This window comes from Vigna radiata, unplaced genomic scaffold, assembly GCF_000741045.1.
Source record: "Vigna radiata var. radiata cultivar VC1973A unplaced genomic scaffold, Vradiata_ver6 scaffold_23, whole genome shotgun sequence".
NCBI classification, from domain to species: domain Eukaryota; kingdom Viridiplantae; phylum Streptophyta; class Magnoliopsida; order Fabales; family Fabaceae; genus Vigna; species Vigna radiata.
In genome coordinates, this window is record NW_014541837.1 from 2689423 (window position 1) to 2707608 (window position 18186).

Genomic DNA, 18186 nt, shown 5'->3' on the forward strand with positions numbered 1-18186 from the left:
ATATATATATATATATATATATATGGTAAATTAATATATGAACTATATTATATAGCTACCCAAAAAAATAGACTGTTTGTTCAACTTTTTGAATAAATAGGTTAAATTTAAATAAAATTTAAACTTAATTAAAAATTTACTTCGTTACATGTATTGTCCACTAAAATACTCTTATAAGACTTTATTTGTTAGGTTCTAACAATTTTCTTGCTATTCTTCATTTTATAAACACAATTAATATTGTATAAAAAAAATTCAATGTAACATCATTTGGAATTAGCAAATAAAATTAATTATATTATAAAAAGTATATAAAATTTAGTTTAACAAGTAGTCATTAGATTAACTCATTTAAATAAAATGACTTATTAAAGTAAAAAAAAAAGTATGTACAATGTTTTTTAAAAAAAATTGATAATTACATAATATAAATTTTATTTACATAATAATATATTTTTGCTTAGAATTGTAAGTTTTATTTATATAACATAACTTATTTAATCATGTTCCTTTATGTTATTCTACATCTAACAACTACCTTATCTCAAACATTGATTCAATAAGTTAGTTCATTACAAACTAGTAACCAGCTAGTTTTGCCAAAATATACACTTGCTAGGTATCTCAAAGTATCTTATTTCAAGTGCTCTTAAAATCTCGATAGCAAATCACTTAGATATTCTTAGAGGTTTATTTATTATTTAGAAATCTGCAATTTATTTATTTATAGATGATTTTTATTTATTTTGTAAGTAATATTTTATTATAGATAGTTATTTTAGTTTAAGAAATTATTAAACTTTAAAAAGAATTAAATTAGAAAACAGTTAAATTTAAAATAATAGTCACTTAAAAGTAAAATTAATAAATAATTATTTAATCAGAGATAAATATGAAAAAAATATGCATACACCAAAATAAAAAATCTTTTTTTATAACTCACTTCAATAAAAAGAACGAAAATTTTACAACATTTTTTGCAGTAATGTTATCATTTAATTTTATATTATTTAATATAACTTTTTTAAATATCGTAAACAATTTATCTTCAAAAATTGATTCTTTTAAATATAAAATTATTTATTGAAAATTTTTAAGGATCGTGGAGATAATTATTGAGTAAAATTTGTGATTTATTTTTGATTGAGTTTTTGAAATTGAATTTATCTCCGTGAAAATCTAAAATGTGAGTTAAATTGATAAAGATATTACTTGATGATGTTTTTAGTCAAATTATATTTTAAGAATTGATAAAGATAAACATTGTTCTAATAAGTCAACAGACCAATTTGATATACATGACTAAACTTTGATATGAATTATGACATGTTCTCAAAACTACTAAGTGTTAGAAGAAAAATTTGATTTCAGAAAGTTCCAAAAATCAAGGGTGCGACACAGGAGAAGTCCTTAGCAGTCTCGAGATAACTTTTTCTTTTCTATGAAACGAGCTTGAATAATAATCCCTGACCGCCGAATCTTTTTTCTTTTGAAAGATGAAACAGAAACGAAACGAATCGCAAATCCACACCTCATTGTCTCCAAGTTGCCACTGTCGCGCCTCACCGCCTCTAAGCTGCCACCACTGCGCCTCGCCGCATCACGACAAAGGGAGTTCGCTCCCGATCCAAGAAGAAGAAAGGAGGAACGCCTCCCTGAGTCGTGCTATCGCTGCTCATTGGCTACGTTCTTGCCGCACCCTCGCCGCGCCATCGCTCCGTCATCGTCGCTGTGAGGTTGTTGCCTCTGCTCAAGATGCAGATCATCCTTGTCCCAGCATTGGGTCATATGCGGTAGAGAAAAAAGCATAAACTTCAAGCTTCTTCTGGCTTTAGTGTGATGAAGGAGAAAGAAAAAGAGAAAGGATAGAATGAGCCACTAAGTGTGACCCTTTGAAAGGAAACCCTAGGATTTTCTCTCTTTTTGTGATGGCAATGCAAATGTAGGAGAAAAAAAAATTGAAATTAGGGTTTGACGGCAGAAAAATAGCTTAGAAAATAATTTAAAGGGGGTAAAATTGAAATTTCATTTTTCAGACGGGTTGCGGGTACCCGCGAGTACGGATAGTGTGATATCCAAACCTGACTCGTTAACAAGCAGGTATTAAAATACCCGCTATCCACATGTACTAAATACCCATGACGAATATTATCCACAGATACCTGCGGATACAGGCTTTTATGACATCCCTACATTGAACGCTAGTTCTTGTGTTGAGAACTAATGAAAATTTTAAACTTTTTAATTTTGATGAAAAAGGTGTTTCATAATTACAAAACTTACATTGTTTTATGAGAATGGAAGCATGAGAACCTAAAGCGATAACATATTACTAAGTTGAATAGAGCTTGAAATTTTATGTCAAAAGTCTATTTGGGAAATGTAATTTAAGGATAAACTTGTGTGAATTGTACGAATATAATCGTTTCTAAGGAGAAATGTCACATTATATAGATAATATATGCACGGGAGAAATGTCATATTATATAGATAATATATGCATACTAATGTATGATTTTCGTGAAAGAAATTATCTTTTATATATATATATATATATATATATATATATGTTTTAAACTGTTTTATATTTTTTGTAATTAATCAAGTCGTTCCAACTATAATATAAGATTGATTTAAACTATATTATTAAGTTATTTAAAAAAAATGCTAGAAATAATTTAACAATAAAATCAAAAGATAATAGGTGAAAATATAAATGATTTGAAAATTTAAGTACACAAATAATCATGAAAAATGATAACTTCAGATGAATGAGACACAATTTTCTAACTAATTTAGGAAGTAATATGTGAAACGCGAATTGAAAGGAAATTAAAAAAAGAAAACACTTGATAAAGCTTAATTGAAAGAGTGAAAAAGATAAATAACATTGTATATTTAGAAATAATTTCATAATTTGTAAGAAATTTAAATATATTCAATTTAATTTTTAATATTTTAAATTGGCCAAATTTTAAAATATTTAATTTAAATAAAATAATTCAAAATATTTAATTTTATTTTTTATTTTCTATAAAATATTTAATTTGTTATAAAAATATTAAATACAGAAATCATTATTAAGATATATTGATAAAAAAAAAATTTGGACTTCAATTTAAATTCTGACTTTTATTATGTATCTAGATATAACTATATTCATAATTTTAGTGGGGTTCATGAAACATTCTTGTTGACATTAACTGAAAAACAGTCTTATTAATGTTGGTCAACAAAAACAGTTTTGATCAATATTGGTCGAAAACAAAATAGTCTAAGTTTTTGTTAAAAGGAAATGCCATATCTAACATTAGTCAACAAAACGTCAATAATTTTAATTAAAAAACCTCACTTAATCTTCACAAAACTAATTTTAACAAAATATACTAAAAGTAATCAAAATCAATAATCCTTATCAACATTAGCTAGTTGAAACAATGATGTTAAACTAATTACATACAACCTAGACGGAGTTAACATCCTAATCAAAATTAACTTAACAATATCTTAAATGAAACCAATTCAAAGGGAGAATGAAAAAAAAAATATAACTTTGAGAAAGAAAATAATAAACTTTTTTTTTTTTAAATTCTTATGTTTTGTAAATAAAATTTAAGATCATATGATAATTAATCTCATAAATTGTTATCTACTTATTGTTTTCAAAATATAATATAAAGTAAAATAGTTTATCTTAGCACATTTCGAATTTAGCATAAAAATAAGTCCCAGTCCAAACCCATTATTAAGTTTTCTTTCTCCCTTGCATTCAAAATTATACTATAAAATGATCTTAAAAAATTAACTTTTATATTTCTAAAAGAAAAAAAGAAGAGTGAAGTATATTGTCAAAAATGATAGTAAAAGAAAAATTCAGATTTTCTTTTAAAGTTTAAACAAAATCTATATCTATATCTATCTCTCTCTCTCTCTATATATATAGAGAGAGAGATGAGAATCACAGGTTATGGAGGGTTTCAATAAGGGTTTGCTAGTGATGGACGGTGGAGGCGCCATTTCTGGTGATTTCAGAACCTTTTGTGGGATTTAAGGTCTGGAACTCCTAGCCCTGGAGGGCACCCTACAATGCCCCACCTCAAACCTTCTTTGAGGACTTCATCCCCTCCTCCAAGGAAATCGGTAAATAACCATTTCTTCTTCTTCTTCTCATTTTACAACTTTTTGACGCTCATGGTTTCAACCATCTTCAACTGGATAAAGGCCACTTTCTTCTTCCCACAAATTATGTGTCTGCAATTGTGGAGATAATATGCAAGAGGGTTTAGTTGGAGTCTGCAAACCAATGTGGTCTAATTGAGTTTTGAAACTGCATTACATGAACAAATATATAAAACAGATTTTAAGTCTAATTGCGTATTTTACATTCCATTTTATATATTATATTTGTTATGTGAGATTTGCAACATAATTGCAACATGAACTGTGACGGCGCTACTAGTACAGTACCTTGAACAATATTGTAAAAATGTCCCATTTTCTACTCTTTTTTTTTTTTGTGAGAAATAAATAGATAAATTGTGTAATAATGTAATGTGGCCCTCCTTGAATGGTTATGATTCAAATTCAAACAGAGATGATTCAAAACATAAGGACAAACACGGGGAAGGACTAGGAAGTATATGTTCGTAGTTTCTTATCTTATTCCCGCTGTGTGATCAATGTTTTGATAGATATTTGATTGTTAGTTTCATCAGGTTTCATACTTATCTCACAACACTAAATGTGGATTTTGAATGAGCTTTCTTTAGTGTAACATCTGTGCAACTTTGAATTTCTCATGGCATATGTATGCATCTCATAAATGTGCACTAACCCTTGAGAAAAACAATACATGGCAGCTTGTAGATCCACCAGCAGGATCTACACCCATAGGTCTTAAATGGGTTTACAAGACCAAATTTAATGAAAATGGTCATGTAGAAAAATATAAAGCCAAATTGGTAGTTAAAGGTTATGCTCAAAAGTATGGAAAAGATTATACAGAGGTATTTGCACTTGTAGTTAGACTCGATACCGTGAGAATTTTGATAGCATTGGCTGCACAAAATGCATGGGAAGTATTTCAGCTTGATGTAAAAAGTGCGTTCTTGTATGGTGATCTTAAAGAAGAGGTATATGTTCAACAACCAACAGGTTTCATTCAAAAGGGTTGAGAAACTCAAGTTTACCGGTTGTAGAAAGCTTTATATGGACTTAAGCAGGCCCCACGAGCTTGGTATAGCAAAATTGAAGCCTACTTTGCCAAAGAAAAGTTTAATCGATGTTCCAGTGAACACACATTGTTCACCAAACAGGGTAATATTTTAATAATCAGTTTTTATGTTGATGATTTGCTATTTATTGGAAACAGTAAACATATGTGTGAAGAGTTTAAAAGTTCAATGAAGCTAGAATTTGATATGACTGATCTTGGAAAAATGAAGTATTTTCTCGGAATAGAAGTCATACAAAGCAAGGTAGGAATTTTCATTTGTCAAAGAAGATATGCACGGGAGATATTGGCTCGATTCAACATGACAAAAAGCAATCCAGTAAGAAATCCTATTGTACCAAGAACAACATTGTCTAGAGATGAGGAAGGAGTCCCAATAGATGCCACAAAGTTTAAGCAAGCAATTAGTAGTCTTATGTATCTCACAGTCACTCGACCTGATTTGATGTATGGGGTAAGTTTAATAAGCAGGTACATGGCAAATCCAAAGGAATCACATTGGGCAGCGATCAAACGGATCTTGAGATATCTTAAAAGCACAATTGAGTATGGAATCTTTTATCAACAGAGTGGAAGAACTGGTCTTGTTGCCTATAGTGACAGTAATTATGCAGGTGACTTAGATGATTGAAAAAGTACTTCTGGTTCAGTTTTTTTAATGGGTACGGGAGCTGTCTCTTGGGCATCGAAGAAACAACCTGTGGTGAGCTTATCTACAACTGAAGCTGAGTATATTGCAGCGGCATTTTGTGCATGTCAATGTATTTGGCTTTGCAGAATTTTAGAACATCTCGGTTCAAAAGAAGAAGGTGCAATAGAAATTCTATGTGATAACAGCTCTACTATTCAATTATCCAAAAATCCCGTCTTTCATGGAAGAAGTAAACACATTGCAATAAGATTTCATTTTCTTAGAGATTTGGTTAAAGATCAAGTTGTTTGTCTTAGTTATTGTTGCTCTGAAGAACAATTGGCTGATATAATGACCAAAGCATTGAAGCTTGAACAATTTGAAAGTCTACGTCTAATGCTTGGAGTTGTGGACATAAGAGAAATAAGCTAAGTGTGACAACATATAGCTTAAGGGAGGGAATGTTGGTTATTTTTTAATTGTTAATGTTTTAAAATAAATCTCGTATTTATTAGGGAGAATAAGTCATTTGTCAGTTGGCATATTTTATTCCTAGATAGGTGCTGTTTTTAAATTTCAGTATCTGCCCATTATGCAGAGCAGTTATGATGTACTGTTTTTTTTGGCTTTTATAAGCCAGACTTGATTACTCAATAAAGTATACACTTAGACAAGTTTTATTCTACGTATCTATTTTATAACTATAACACCACCCACTTGTTTAGAGATGTAGATCATTGAATGAAGATATCTTCATAGTACATTTCAAATTTTTAAAGTCAAGGATTTTGGAAATGTTGAATTTGTAACAGGTAGGAGGAGTACTCTGCACTGCTACTACACAACCATGAGAAGCTATAGATCTATCTTCTGAATGCTGACACACAAACCACTTATGATTCCCCTCTTAAATGTTTGATGCAGACACCTTTTCTGGTACTTAGGGTACAACAACTACACATCCATGTTTTCTTCTTACCTTTAGATAACAAATACAAATAAAACAAGAATTATATGTAGTTACATCAGTGCATTTAGTGTTTTCAGTGTTGTTTTCTAGTAATACTTTAATTTTACTTCGGTCATTTTTGTTGACCTTTGATTCAAACCTGTATTGAACACACTGGTGAAATTCCAATTCTACTTAGAAAATAGGATCAAAACGTTTATAAGAAACGATAAATATGACTTCATTTGTCCATACAAATATTCAAGAAGGAACTTGATCTTTCAAAATATGACTTCATTTGTTTTCTGTGACCACAAAACTGTACAGAAGTTTCAAAATCATGTGCATGCACTAGTATTGAAAGACTACTGTCTAACGGGAGGTAAATAACCATAATCTAAGCAACAAATAATTGTCTGGTGGATTATATCTTCAACTCCATGCTTGTAACTAAAACCCAGATCTCTTAATTTCTTTGAGCAAATCTCAGAAGGAACTTTATCATAGTTTTTCTCAGGTATCCTGCATGTGTATGTAAGAATAACATAAGTACTTGAAAAGAAAAAAACAAAAGCAGTTCAAAGGGAAGAACATTACCTTTTCTTATTTGAGTAAGAATACTCTTTGGTAAGAAGATTGACCAACATAGACAATGGATAGCTTTGGTTGCTGCATATGTATCGACCTTCTGCTTTAGAATGCTCCATTAGGAAAATATGCGCACTGCATATATCCTCAATGTGAACTAAAGCAATTGACCCCATTCTTGCATTTACAGCAGATAATATCTTGAAGAACTCAGGTTCACCTATTCATAAAAGATCAATATGGTCAGACAAAATGACATGACATGACAATTAACTCATATAGTTAAGCATATTCGTAACCACAAAAGTTTGGTGTTATCTATTTTTATGATGCACAAGGAGTCCTAGAGATTCATTCAATGCTTTTGGGGAATTTGGTATGCAAGATATACTATTTACATGTAATCTACCTTATGCAAAGACAAGAAGTTCATGCTCTTAGACGATCACCAAATTTCTGCAATTACATACAAGTTCAGGTAATAAAAATATTTAATGCCTATTAATTTTGGGTAATATGGCTTTCACTTGAAACACTCACAGGAATTCTAGTTGTGGTAATACATCATAATTCATTTTCCTTTCTTGCAGAAATCAGACAACCAGTAGTTTCATATCATATTGATGATTTTTCAGTGGCTGTAGACGAATAAGATTATTATACCAAGACATATGAAGGTGAAAAGATAACCTGTTATTGGTGACAGTAGCAGTTTAACACTTGATGGTACAGTAGCAGTGAAGAATGGGCCTGCAACAGTGGTTGTTATGACTGACACAAGATCAATGCCGTTCTCTTTTGCAAACTTAAATGCTGCCTCTTCTGTTAGAAGCTTTGAAAGGGCATAAACCTGTCACAGTGAAGAAGCTCTCAAAAGAAAGCAACATACTATGCAAAAGTGCAAACCAGCTAGGAAAACAGAATAGTGTGCATATGATTCAAAGTTCTAACATTGTACACAAAAAGTGAAATCTACCAGTAAAAGCTTTAATTACCCATCCACTTGCTTGTGTTTTCAACACATGTTCACTTTGCATTTGGCAAGATTCATCAACAACAGGTTTCCACTTCCCATTGTTGTCTTTGGCAGTAATTGTACTTATTGAAGAAGTGAGAACAACCCTTTTCACAGAATTGGAATTCATGCAGGACTTTAGAAGGTTCAAGGTCCCTTTGATTGAAGGATCAACTATATTTGCTTGAACATAGGCCTCTGCATGTTCAATTCGCACAAGGCACAAGTGTCATTAAAAATGTAATCTTTTTTTTTTTTTTTTTTTCTGTGTATTTCACTGAAGGCATTGATCATGACATTACCAATGTTTTCTCTCTTATCCACATTGAATTCCATTGAAGCTGCAACATGAAAAACGCCATCACAGCCTCTTACAGCCTCATCGAAGCTCCCTTCTTCATTCAAATCTGCTTTGAAAATTCTCAATCTGTCACCTCTTGTCCATAACGATAGCAGGTGAAATGACTTTTCTGGTACATTAAATTAGTAAAACAAGAAAAAGAAGAGGTATCAAACATCAATTTATACAATATATTTAATTTTTATTGGGCAAGTTATTACAGTTAACTTTTTAACTTAAACAGAAGAAAACATAAAAAAAAATTATTTCTTTCTTATTTTATTAAATTTTAAATTATTTTTTAATTAAAAAAGGTGTGGCTTTTAGTTTTAATTCCTGTAAAAGAAAATTCTCGCTAAAATTTCAAATTATTATGTTTGTTCTCAAATATTCATTATAAAATAAATAAATAACATTTCTTTTAAAGATTTTAATTTTTTTTTCAAATGTCATAATTTGGTCAGCAAATACATAATTTGCTAATATTATATGTTATATGATATTATGGATTAAAAGTAATTATTTTTAATTACAGAGAGAAAAAAAATTAAAGAAATTATTTACAGTAACTCATTCTACATAAATTAAAAAAAAATATATAGTTTATAATTAGATAATTTTTTATGCAGCTTAAAACTTATCCATTAATGAGAGTTATGTTTTTGTCAAATAAAAATAAATTCAAAAAAATGAACATGTTTTACGGATGTTTTATCAGTGTCATTATAACCCTCGTGTACTATTAATGTAACAAATTAAATATGAACGGATTTTAATTAACAGCAATTAAGGAAAATAAAATATGAGCAAAACAAATATTTGACAGTAATTAAAGATGATTTTTGAGAGAAAAAAAAAATTAAGAATGACTCTTGCATAGAACGCACCCCATATACTTATTATGTAATTTCGCACGAGTTCCATGAGATTTATAAAATACCACTATTAATATATCAATTATTATTATTTTCCAAACTAAAAATAAAATAAATATATACAATATACTTAAGTATTTAATAAATCAAAAGCATTGCTTTAGTAATTTTTATTTAAAACTAAGTAAGATCTCACACACATATGTTTTACTTAAAGAGATAGAGAGATATCAACTCCCTCCAAGATTAACTTTAGGTAATTTTTTTTAATGACTCTTTAAACATATTACATTTTACTAATTTTCAACAATCGAATATTTTAATATTAATTCGAACATTTGTATTTATTTAATTTTGTAATCAACATTCAATTGTATTTTTTTGAAAGAATATGTTATAAAAACTTAAATTTCCTATAAATAAAGTGTTAAACAATTTAAAATTTTTGACCTAATGACAACTTTTAATTTAGTCGTTATACCTCAGTTTTCCTTTTACTTATTTGATTATAAGAATGCACTCGTGGACCCCCCTTTGAATAATATAACTTTCCCTAAATAATGAATTTCAAATACAACTCAACAGAGAAAAATAAAGAGAGACTAAAATAGTGAAAAGAAAAAACAGGCTCTCCGTATAATTTATAGACATGCAATAAATTTCTGGAAATTAAAATTTCTTTCAAATTAATTATAAGGTATAGTATAAATTAGGCTAAAATCAATGTTTGTCAGCAATTACTGACTACAATCTTATTTAATTGTTCAATTTGTAACACTGAAACTTAAAGGTAATTTATCTAGTTTATTTTCAATGTAAAATAAACATACACAATATGAAATCAAAAATTAACTTAAATTTCTGAATTTTAAAACTCCGCAGCAACAATAATCTTCTCAAAATTATAAACAAATTGTTGAAAATTTCACGTAAAGACAAATTTACATTAGATGTAAATTTTATCAATTTTTGCTTTTCTTTATTTTATGATTAAATTAAATTTAAAATTTATTTCTTAACATATTATTAAAATTATTATGTTATATATATATATTATCCAGAAATTAAATAAATTTATAATATATAAATAAATAAATAAAAGATTCGTTCCAATTTTGTAAAATGTTATTTTGACTTAAAATAGATGCTACACTGTGTAATCATTATCTGTGCTCGCAATAGCATAATATGAATTTCACCTTCCAGAAGGGTCTAACCTTCATTTCCAACAAAAATATCAAGAAAATGGCTACAAAACTCAAGATTTTAGAATCATCACACATGCACTCAAAATTGAGAGGTGCAACATTTTCTTTTCGAAAACTGTAGTTAAGAACCATATCAATCGTATAAATTTTATTTTATAAATAGATTTTGAGAGATTAAATTAAAATAAAATTTAATTTTTTAATATAATATTAAAGTTATTATTAAAATTATGAGTTAGAATTTATTTTAATATTCTGTTTTCTTTCCTGTTAAAAATTCCACATAAGTTAAAAAATAAAGTATATGAGTATAAATTTTATTTTAGGTTTAATTGTTTCTTTTGTCCCAAATTTGGTTGAAGTGTATCAAATTTGTTCTCCTTTTAGAAAAATGTCAATTTTGTTTTTATATAGAAAATATTTGTGTCTCAATCAAATAATCTCCGTTAAATACAAACTAATGGTGTTAAAAACTTAAAGTGAGTTTTGAATAATAACCACTTCATGAGTTTGATCCCTGATATTGTAGTGGATAAAGTGAGTTTTGAAAGCAATGATTTTTAACGGAGATGACTTGATTGACACAAATTTTTTCTATATGGGGACAAAATTGACATTTTTCTAAAAAGGAACGAATTTGACACACTTCAACCAAAGTAGGGAAAAAGAAGCAATTAAACCTTTATTTTACAAATCGAATAGAATTAAGTTAAAAATTGGATGATTAAAAACACATAAAGTAAAAAAAGTGTAGAAAAAGAAGAGTTATTATGATATGTATGTACATACTGACCAGGATCTCTAACGGTAGCATGAACAGTGTAGCCTCTTTGAAGAAGAGCCGCCACAAGCCATGAACCAATATACCCAGTTGCTCCAGTAACACAGAATGTTGTTGAAGGAGAAGACAAAACTTCAGCTTTCTTCTTCTTCTTCACCTTCATAAGTGCTTCTTCCATTTCCACCTTTTCTTCAACCGTTGCCAATTAGATGTGGCTGTGCCCTTTTAAACTAATATTGCTGCATGATATGCAGCTATAATAAATTATTATTTATTAAAGTAATAATAAAAGAGATAACAAGATCTCTGTTAACATTATATATATTAATTGGCATTGTTCCATTTTTTTTATTATTAGTTGTGTTACTAATTATTGACATAGTGAATATGTGGACTGTATATATATTATACTATTATAGTAGTTGGCATGCAATAAATTGTTCTAGGGTTGAGTGATGCGATGACTGGTTCTAAATGTTTCTACTCAACTTATTATTATTATATTCTTCTTTTGAATAGTGTAACATCTTTTTTCTTTTTAAATATATAAAATTAAAGAACAGAAGCGTTCTTTATTTGAAGAACGAATTTTAAATATTATAATTAAAAAATATTTTTCAAAAACTCTCAAGTTTGAATATATCTTCACACTTATACATCTATATATTTATATTAAAATATATTTCCGTATAATACATGTTATATAATCATCGTACACACAAATAAGTAAAGGTAAATTAACATGTAGAAGATCACATACAACTAAAGTTGTCAAAATGGGTCACAATCCGCATGTTAACTCAGTCCATTACGGGTTCAGATTAGATTGAGTTTGAAAAATTTGTATTTTTTTATGCAGGTCAGATTCCGACCCGACTCATTTAAACCCGGTTCATGCGGGTTGAACCCGTAGTGGGTCTGGTTGGCTCATCAACCCACCTATCTTATTTTATTTTATTAAAATTTAATTTTAATTTATGAAAGATATTTATTATTACTTTTTTTGTTTGAAAAAATTATTTAAGTTTCATATTTTCAAAATTAATTAAATACCCCATGTTGGGAGTGAAATTTGGGAATAAAATTTATTTAGATTTGAATTATGGAAAGTTTGTAATTTTTTTTATAATTAAGTGAGCCAATGAGCCAACCTGTTTACCTACCAACCCGTGGTGGGTGGATCGGGTTCAAATTTTTTTGGCTCGCTAATAAATGAGTCGGGTTGGGTTGGCTCACTAAGTGACTAACTTGTGGTGGGCCGGACCGGGTCAATTGGGTTACCTGTTTTGACAGCTCTACATAAAACAAACATAAGATTATTACTACACATAATTAATTTATAATAACAATCATCTCATCATACAATACTCTCGACCATTAAGATGAAATGTTGATGTGAAATGTCAGAAGGTCTTATACTTGTGGGGACCTACATTGCTCCTACATAGCCATTGCTAGTGCAATACTCTATGTCATCTACAAGATTAGTCCGTCAACATCTACGTCCAAAACTGACACATGGAATATGACCTCACACCCCTCTCACCACATAATTCATCTTTCTCTACTTGAGATTTGATGGTTATTATAGTATCAAGATAACCTCCACCGTTAGGACTCCCAACTCCAAACATAGAATCTCTCCACGAGACCTTTGGCCAATCTCATATCATGTTCATATTCATCAACCGATTCATCATACAATATATATTTGATCCAAATTCATGTTCATAGCTTAACATAGAATAATGTTCAAGTCAATGATACAAATAACCATACATACAAAATCAATGATATCATGACTCAAGATTTCACCCGATATGATTAAATGTTATTAACAACCTAAACAATTTGAATATTTCATGGAAACATTATTCTATCTACAGGCTTTTAATTAAATATCTGACCAATCAAAGTAGATAAAAATATATCTAGAACCTATGATATAATTTTCAATTAAATCCAATGGTTAATGAAGAGGAAATCTTAATTTTACCTTGATGACCCAAAAACAGTATGATGGTGTTGAATTCCCTAAGAAACACGAAAATAATTTATCTAAATATAGGTATCCAATTAAAAATTTGAGCAGTCAATGTGAACCAATATGTCTTGGGAACTACATATACAAATTTTAGGTTAACCTAACGTTTAACTAGATAGAATTGAGATTTTACCAGGACAACTTAAGGACAAAATTCAAGTGGTTTCGAGCTCCGTCCAAAATGAGAAATTAATTTGACTAAGTACAGTTTACCAATTAATAATCTAAATGGTCAATATGAATTGATATGTCTTATGAACCATATATCAAAATTTTAGGTCAATCTAATGGTAAATGAAATGGAAATTAATGTTTTACTAAGGTAACTTAAGGACAAAAATAAAGTGGTTTTCAATACTATCCAAAATGCAAAATTTATTTCTCTAAACACAAACTTGAAGTTAATGGTCTGAGCAGTAAAAGGGAATTAATATGTTATAAATCATATATCAAAATTTCAGTTTAATCTAACGGTAAACAAAGTAACGAAGTGCAGATTAAAATTTTACCTAGACTACTTAGAGATATAAATATAGTGGTGATAAATTCACTCAAAAATGCAAAATTAATTCATTTAAACACATATTTCAAATTAACAATCCGAGCGATCAAATTAAAATAATATGTATTAAGAATAATATATCAAAATTTAGTTCAATCTAATCGTAAATGAAGTAGAAACTAAAATTTTATCGAAATAACTTAAAAAATAAGAAACAAACAATAAAAACATAGTAAAAAATAAACAAAAACTCACACAAATAGACAGATAGTTACTAAAACCCTACATATTCATATCTCATATAATCAAAATAAAAAATCTAAAATATACATTTATTATACACATAGAATAAAGTTAATTTCCCTTATTTCTTTTCTAGAAATTTTGTCGATTGAAGGCAATTTTTCGTATTATTTTAAAAGCTCTCCTCTTTTTGCAACAAAAGAAAAACTAAATTTTTTTAATTATTTTTTAGCCTTTGTTTTTCTAATTTGCTTGCAGATTTCATTACCTATTCATATGTCATATCCATGTGCTTAATTTTCTTCATTTATAATTGGTCATTTGCATCCAATAAATTGATAGAGAAAGGAATATTTGCACATTGATTATTGATTTTAGTATATATAGTTACATTTGAACTATCACAATTTTTTATTTAGCTTATATTTTTTTATATAAACTCATTAATCACATTTGTATTTGTGACATCCCAAATATCATATAAACATATAATATAATAGGATTTAACTATTATAATATGCAAAAGCAATTAGGAGTATAAGATAACAGTATTAAGGTATACAATCATCCTCAAAAGAAGTCTAGAATTTAAACTTTAAATTACAAGTCCAAGAGTCTTTCGAAAAGACATAAGAAGCTAAACATCTAGGCTGCCTAAGACTGATCAGCTGCATCCGTCTCCTCCAACGTTTGCTCCAGGAAAACCTCATTTCCATATGCTCACATCCAAATTTGGATGATCATTGCAAAGAGAAAGATCACACAACATGCAACACAACCAAGAGCAAGGGTAAGCTAGGTTTTTAAAACATGTAAGTCATCATACATCAGATAAAGAATGTAAAGCGGGCACATACAAGTGATTAAACAATTTTCCTATCATGTTATGACACACTAGACTTGTCCGGACTTAGAATGAATGTCGATCTGGGGCGGGTTGTGCACTTGTTGTGGCCTCTACTGCCTTGCAAGGTCATTGCCATTGAGTTTCACCCTACCACACACAAGAAGCGCCTACACTAGGACCTCCCACTACTTTCACCACATGCGTCAATCTTCTCCAAGTGAGAATGAAAGAGCATTAGAGTGTTGGGATAGCCCCCATATGGAAGCCTCTTACATTCATTCTAAAAACTATATTGATCTCACCTAGAGATCTTACTTTAATACTATTCAAATCACCTTAATGAAATCACAATCCTTTTTGAATCATCAACATACCATACTTTCAAACTATAATTCACACATAATACACCATGCCCTCAATCATGTTGCAAAATCAAGCCATACATATATAAACATACAAGACACTCTTTCAATCAAACAACATCAATTAATCCATGACATAAGGATACTCATATTTAGGTAAGGAAAACAGCTTTGAAACCATCACTAACAGCTCCGGAAGGGTCCAAAACCCCCCAAAACAACCTAAGGAACGTCCAAAACGGACCTCTAGAACCCCAAAAGCTATTAAAAACAAAAACAACAACATGCTGGTACACCCAGGGGCGCTGGGGGGTGCTCGCCGTGAATCAATGAGGCATCCAGGGGCGCCAGGGCTCCACCAGGGACGCTGAGGCGCCATATCAGTTGACAACAACTATGAAAATTGGCTTTTGATGCACTTGGAACCTATTCTAATGACTAAAGGGGTTCTTTACACATTTGTATTGATGGAAAAGCATGTTTATACGTTAAAACAAATATCTATTTGATCACTAGATCCAAGACTAGGTGTATCAAACCACTTTTGACACTTTAAAAACCCAATTTCATCAACCTAGAGGTTTAAAATTGAATCTACCACTTAGAATGTATTTTTAGCAAATTTAACACTTCTAACAAGTCTCAAATGACTCAATCAAACTGTCCCCACTGCCCACTTACACCCTAGACCTCAATTACTCAAAAACACCTTCTCACTTTCTCTAAACTCACTCAAAACACTAGTTTTCCTCAACCTAAGGACTTAACTCCACTTCTACCATTTGGAACCTCATTTTAACCAATTTTATAGTCCTAACAAGTTATAATTGACTCATCCAAGCTGGCTAAACTGTCCAAATACGTTCAGGACCCTTAAGGCTAAAAATCATTACCTCAGTTCCTCTCTTTTGACCTAAAACACCATAACCAACTTAATTTGTGGTCTAGCAACCTGCCCAACATCATTCACAGTATGCAAGTATTCAATTTAACATCATACAATTTGTCCATACCGGTTCCTCATCAAAGTTTTGCAGTTTCATAGGTCACTTCATCAATCAACACAAGTTCTAACACACAATTTCATCAATTTCAGTTCAAACAGCAACATATCCTAAGACACAATCTACACATACATTATTTTACGATATTGCAGCAGTACCCAACTCACCCACACAAAAATTTCCACAAACCGAAAAGAAACCTAAGCTTCCCTTACCTGGATTCCAAGCACAACTTGAATGGAGACCCTTAAATAGTGCCTTAAATAGCGAAGAGCTCAACAAACCTACAGATCACCATTCCGACAATGGAGAACATTTCTTAAAATCAAGTTTGAGCTAGAAAGTGAAGGAAAAGGGGACTATTAATCACATGCAAAGCAAAATCTTTTCATGGTCAAAACCCTAGATCTCAAAACAGCGGAGACAAAGCAGAATCACTTACCCGCTGAAAATGTGAAACCAATCGGTTCAAGTCGAAGCTCTCGACTCCGAAAACACAAGGACACCACCTAAACGTCAATGCACCGAGTGAATTAGTGAGAAGGGTAGAGAGAAGGCAGAGAGAATAGGAAGTAACTTTCTAAAAAGACAAACATCTTTTGGAAATGAACTTAGTTTTTTTTTAGAACACCCATCAACAATATTAGAACCTGTTTCCATTTTTAAAAAAAAAAACCGTCTTTATCCAAAATATAGATTTTCACCCCTTCTTTTTAAATAGGAATATATATATATATATATATATATATATATATATATATATATATATATATATATATATATATATATATATATATATATATATTTAAATTTAGAAACCAGCAATAACCTCAACTTTTCATTTAAGTTCTACCGATCTTTGTATTTAATTTGTATTTAAAAATCTCCCCTTACATAACTACTAAAAAAAATAAAAATACAGGGTCAATTTTGTAAATAGAGAGGAAACCTAAAAGTAAATTTTTGTGTCTGAATCTTAGAATTAAAACAGAGGATAACTTTAATATATTCTATCCGTAATATTTTTCATACTATCAGTTATTCAAAAGGCATTATAAATATAATTTTAAAAGTATTATTACAAAAATAATAAATACTATTATAATATAAACATTAAATATTGAATAGTATTAGACTTTATGAGTTGGCGCGCATGGTTGCCAAATGTCATGTATTTTTTTAGTATATGATACATGTGTCCACACCACCCAATTACATGCATGCTAATTCAATTCTCATCTCGAGAGTACCTTAGGAGTGGAGTGTTTTTGAAACTTTAAATATATTTGTTTAAATTCGTGGGATAATTCATAAAGGTTTTATTAGTATTTTATATCTTCGATGGGAATGTTTTAAAATAAGAAAAAAATTCATTTATAAGTTTACATTAGTAATTTAGGATATGAAGAATGAAAAAGATTGAAAATTATTTTTTCACTATTAGAATAAAATATAATTAGATGTTATAGATGTCACACCCCATTTAATACTCCACTTAAGTGGAATACATGTGTCAACCGTCCGGTTCTCCCCTGGTGAGTGGGAGACAAACTCTGATCAACTT

General features: G+C 29.7%; 2 protein-coding genes across 9 annotated transcripts; one reads left to right on the top strand and one right to left on the bottom strand.

Moving 5' to 3' along the window:
* The first annotated feature begins 3914 nt into the window (after positions 1-3914).
* LOC111240687 (uncharacterized mitochondrial protein AtMg00810-like) lies at positions 3915-8146 on the top strand. Of its 7 annotated transcripts, XR_002666213.1 has the most exons (4): positions 3923-4140; positions 6677-6809; positions 7787-7879; positions 7992-8146. XR_002666213.1 is itself a non-coding variant. In XM_022776219.1 (3 exons), exons 1-3 carry the CDS (start codon positions 4087-4089, stop codon positions 5862-5864), a joined length of 636 nt encoding a protein of 211 aa, XP_022631940.1. In that variant the 5' UTR covers positions 3929-4086; the 3' UTR covers positions 5865-6538. The 7 variants fall into 7 exon arrangements, 3 of the variants coding, with proteins under 3 accessions (XP_022631940.1, XP_022631941.1, XP_022631942.1); XR_002666214.1 differs by lacking the exon at positions 7787-7879 and having other exon boundaries at positions 3925-4140; XM_022776219.1 differs by lacking the exons at positions 6677-6809; positions 7787-7879; positions 7992-8146 and adding exons at positions 5155-5316; positions 5445-6538 and having other exon boundaries at positions 3929-4140.
* On the bottom strand, positions 7006-11825 carry LOC106778606 (putative anthocyanidin reductase). Of its 2 annotated transcripts, none has more exons than XM_022776218.1 (6): positions 11633-11825; positions 8719-8823; positions 8397-8614; positions 8092-8251; positions 7411-7621; positions 7006-7335 (listed from the first exon to the last, which is right to left on the bottom strand). In XM_022776218.1, exons 1-6 carry the CDS (start codon positions 11796-11798, stop codon positions 7179-7181), a joined length of 1017 nt encoding a protein of 338 aa, XP_022631939.1. In that variant the 5' UTR covers positions 11799-11825; the 3' UTR covers positions 7006-7178. The 2 variants fall into 2 exon arrangements, with proteins under 2 accessions (XP_022631939.1, XP_014522063.2); XM_014666577.2 differs by having other exon boundaries at positions 8719-8886.
* Between the last annotated feature and the right edge of the window lie 6361 nt (positions 11826-18186).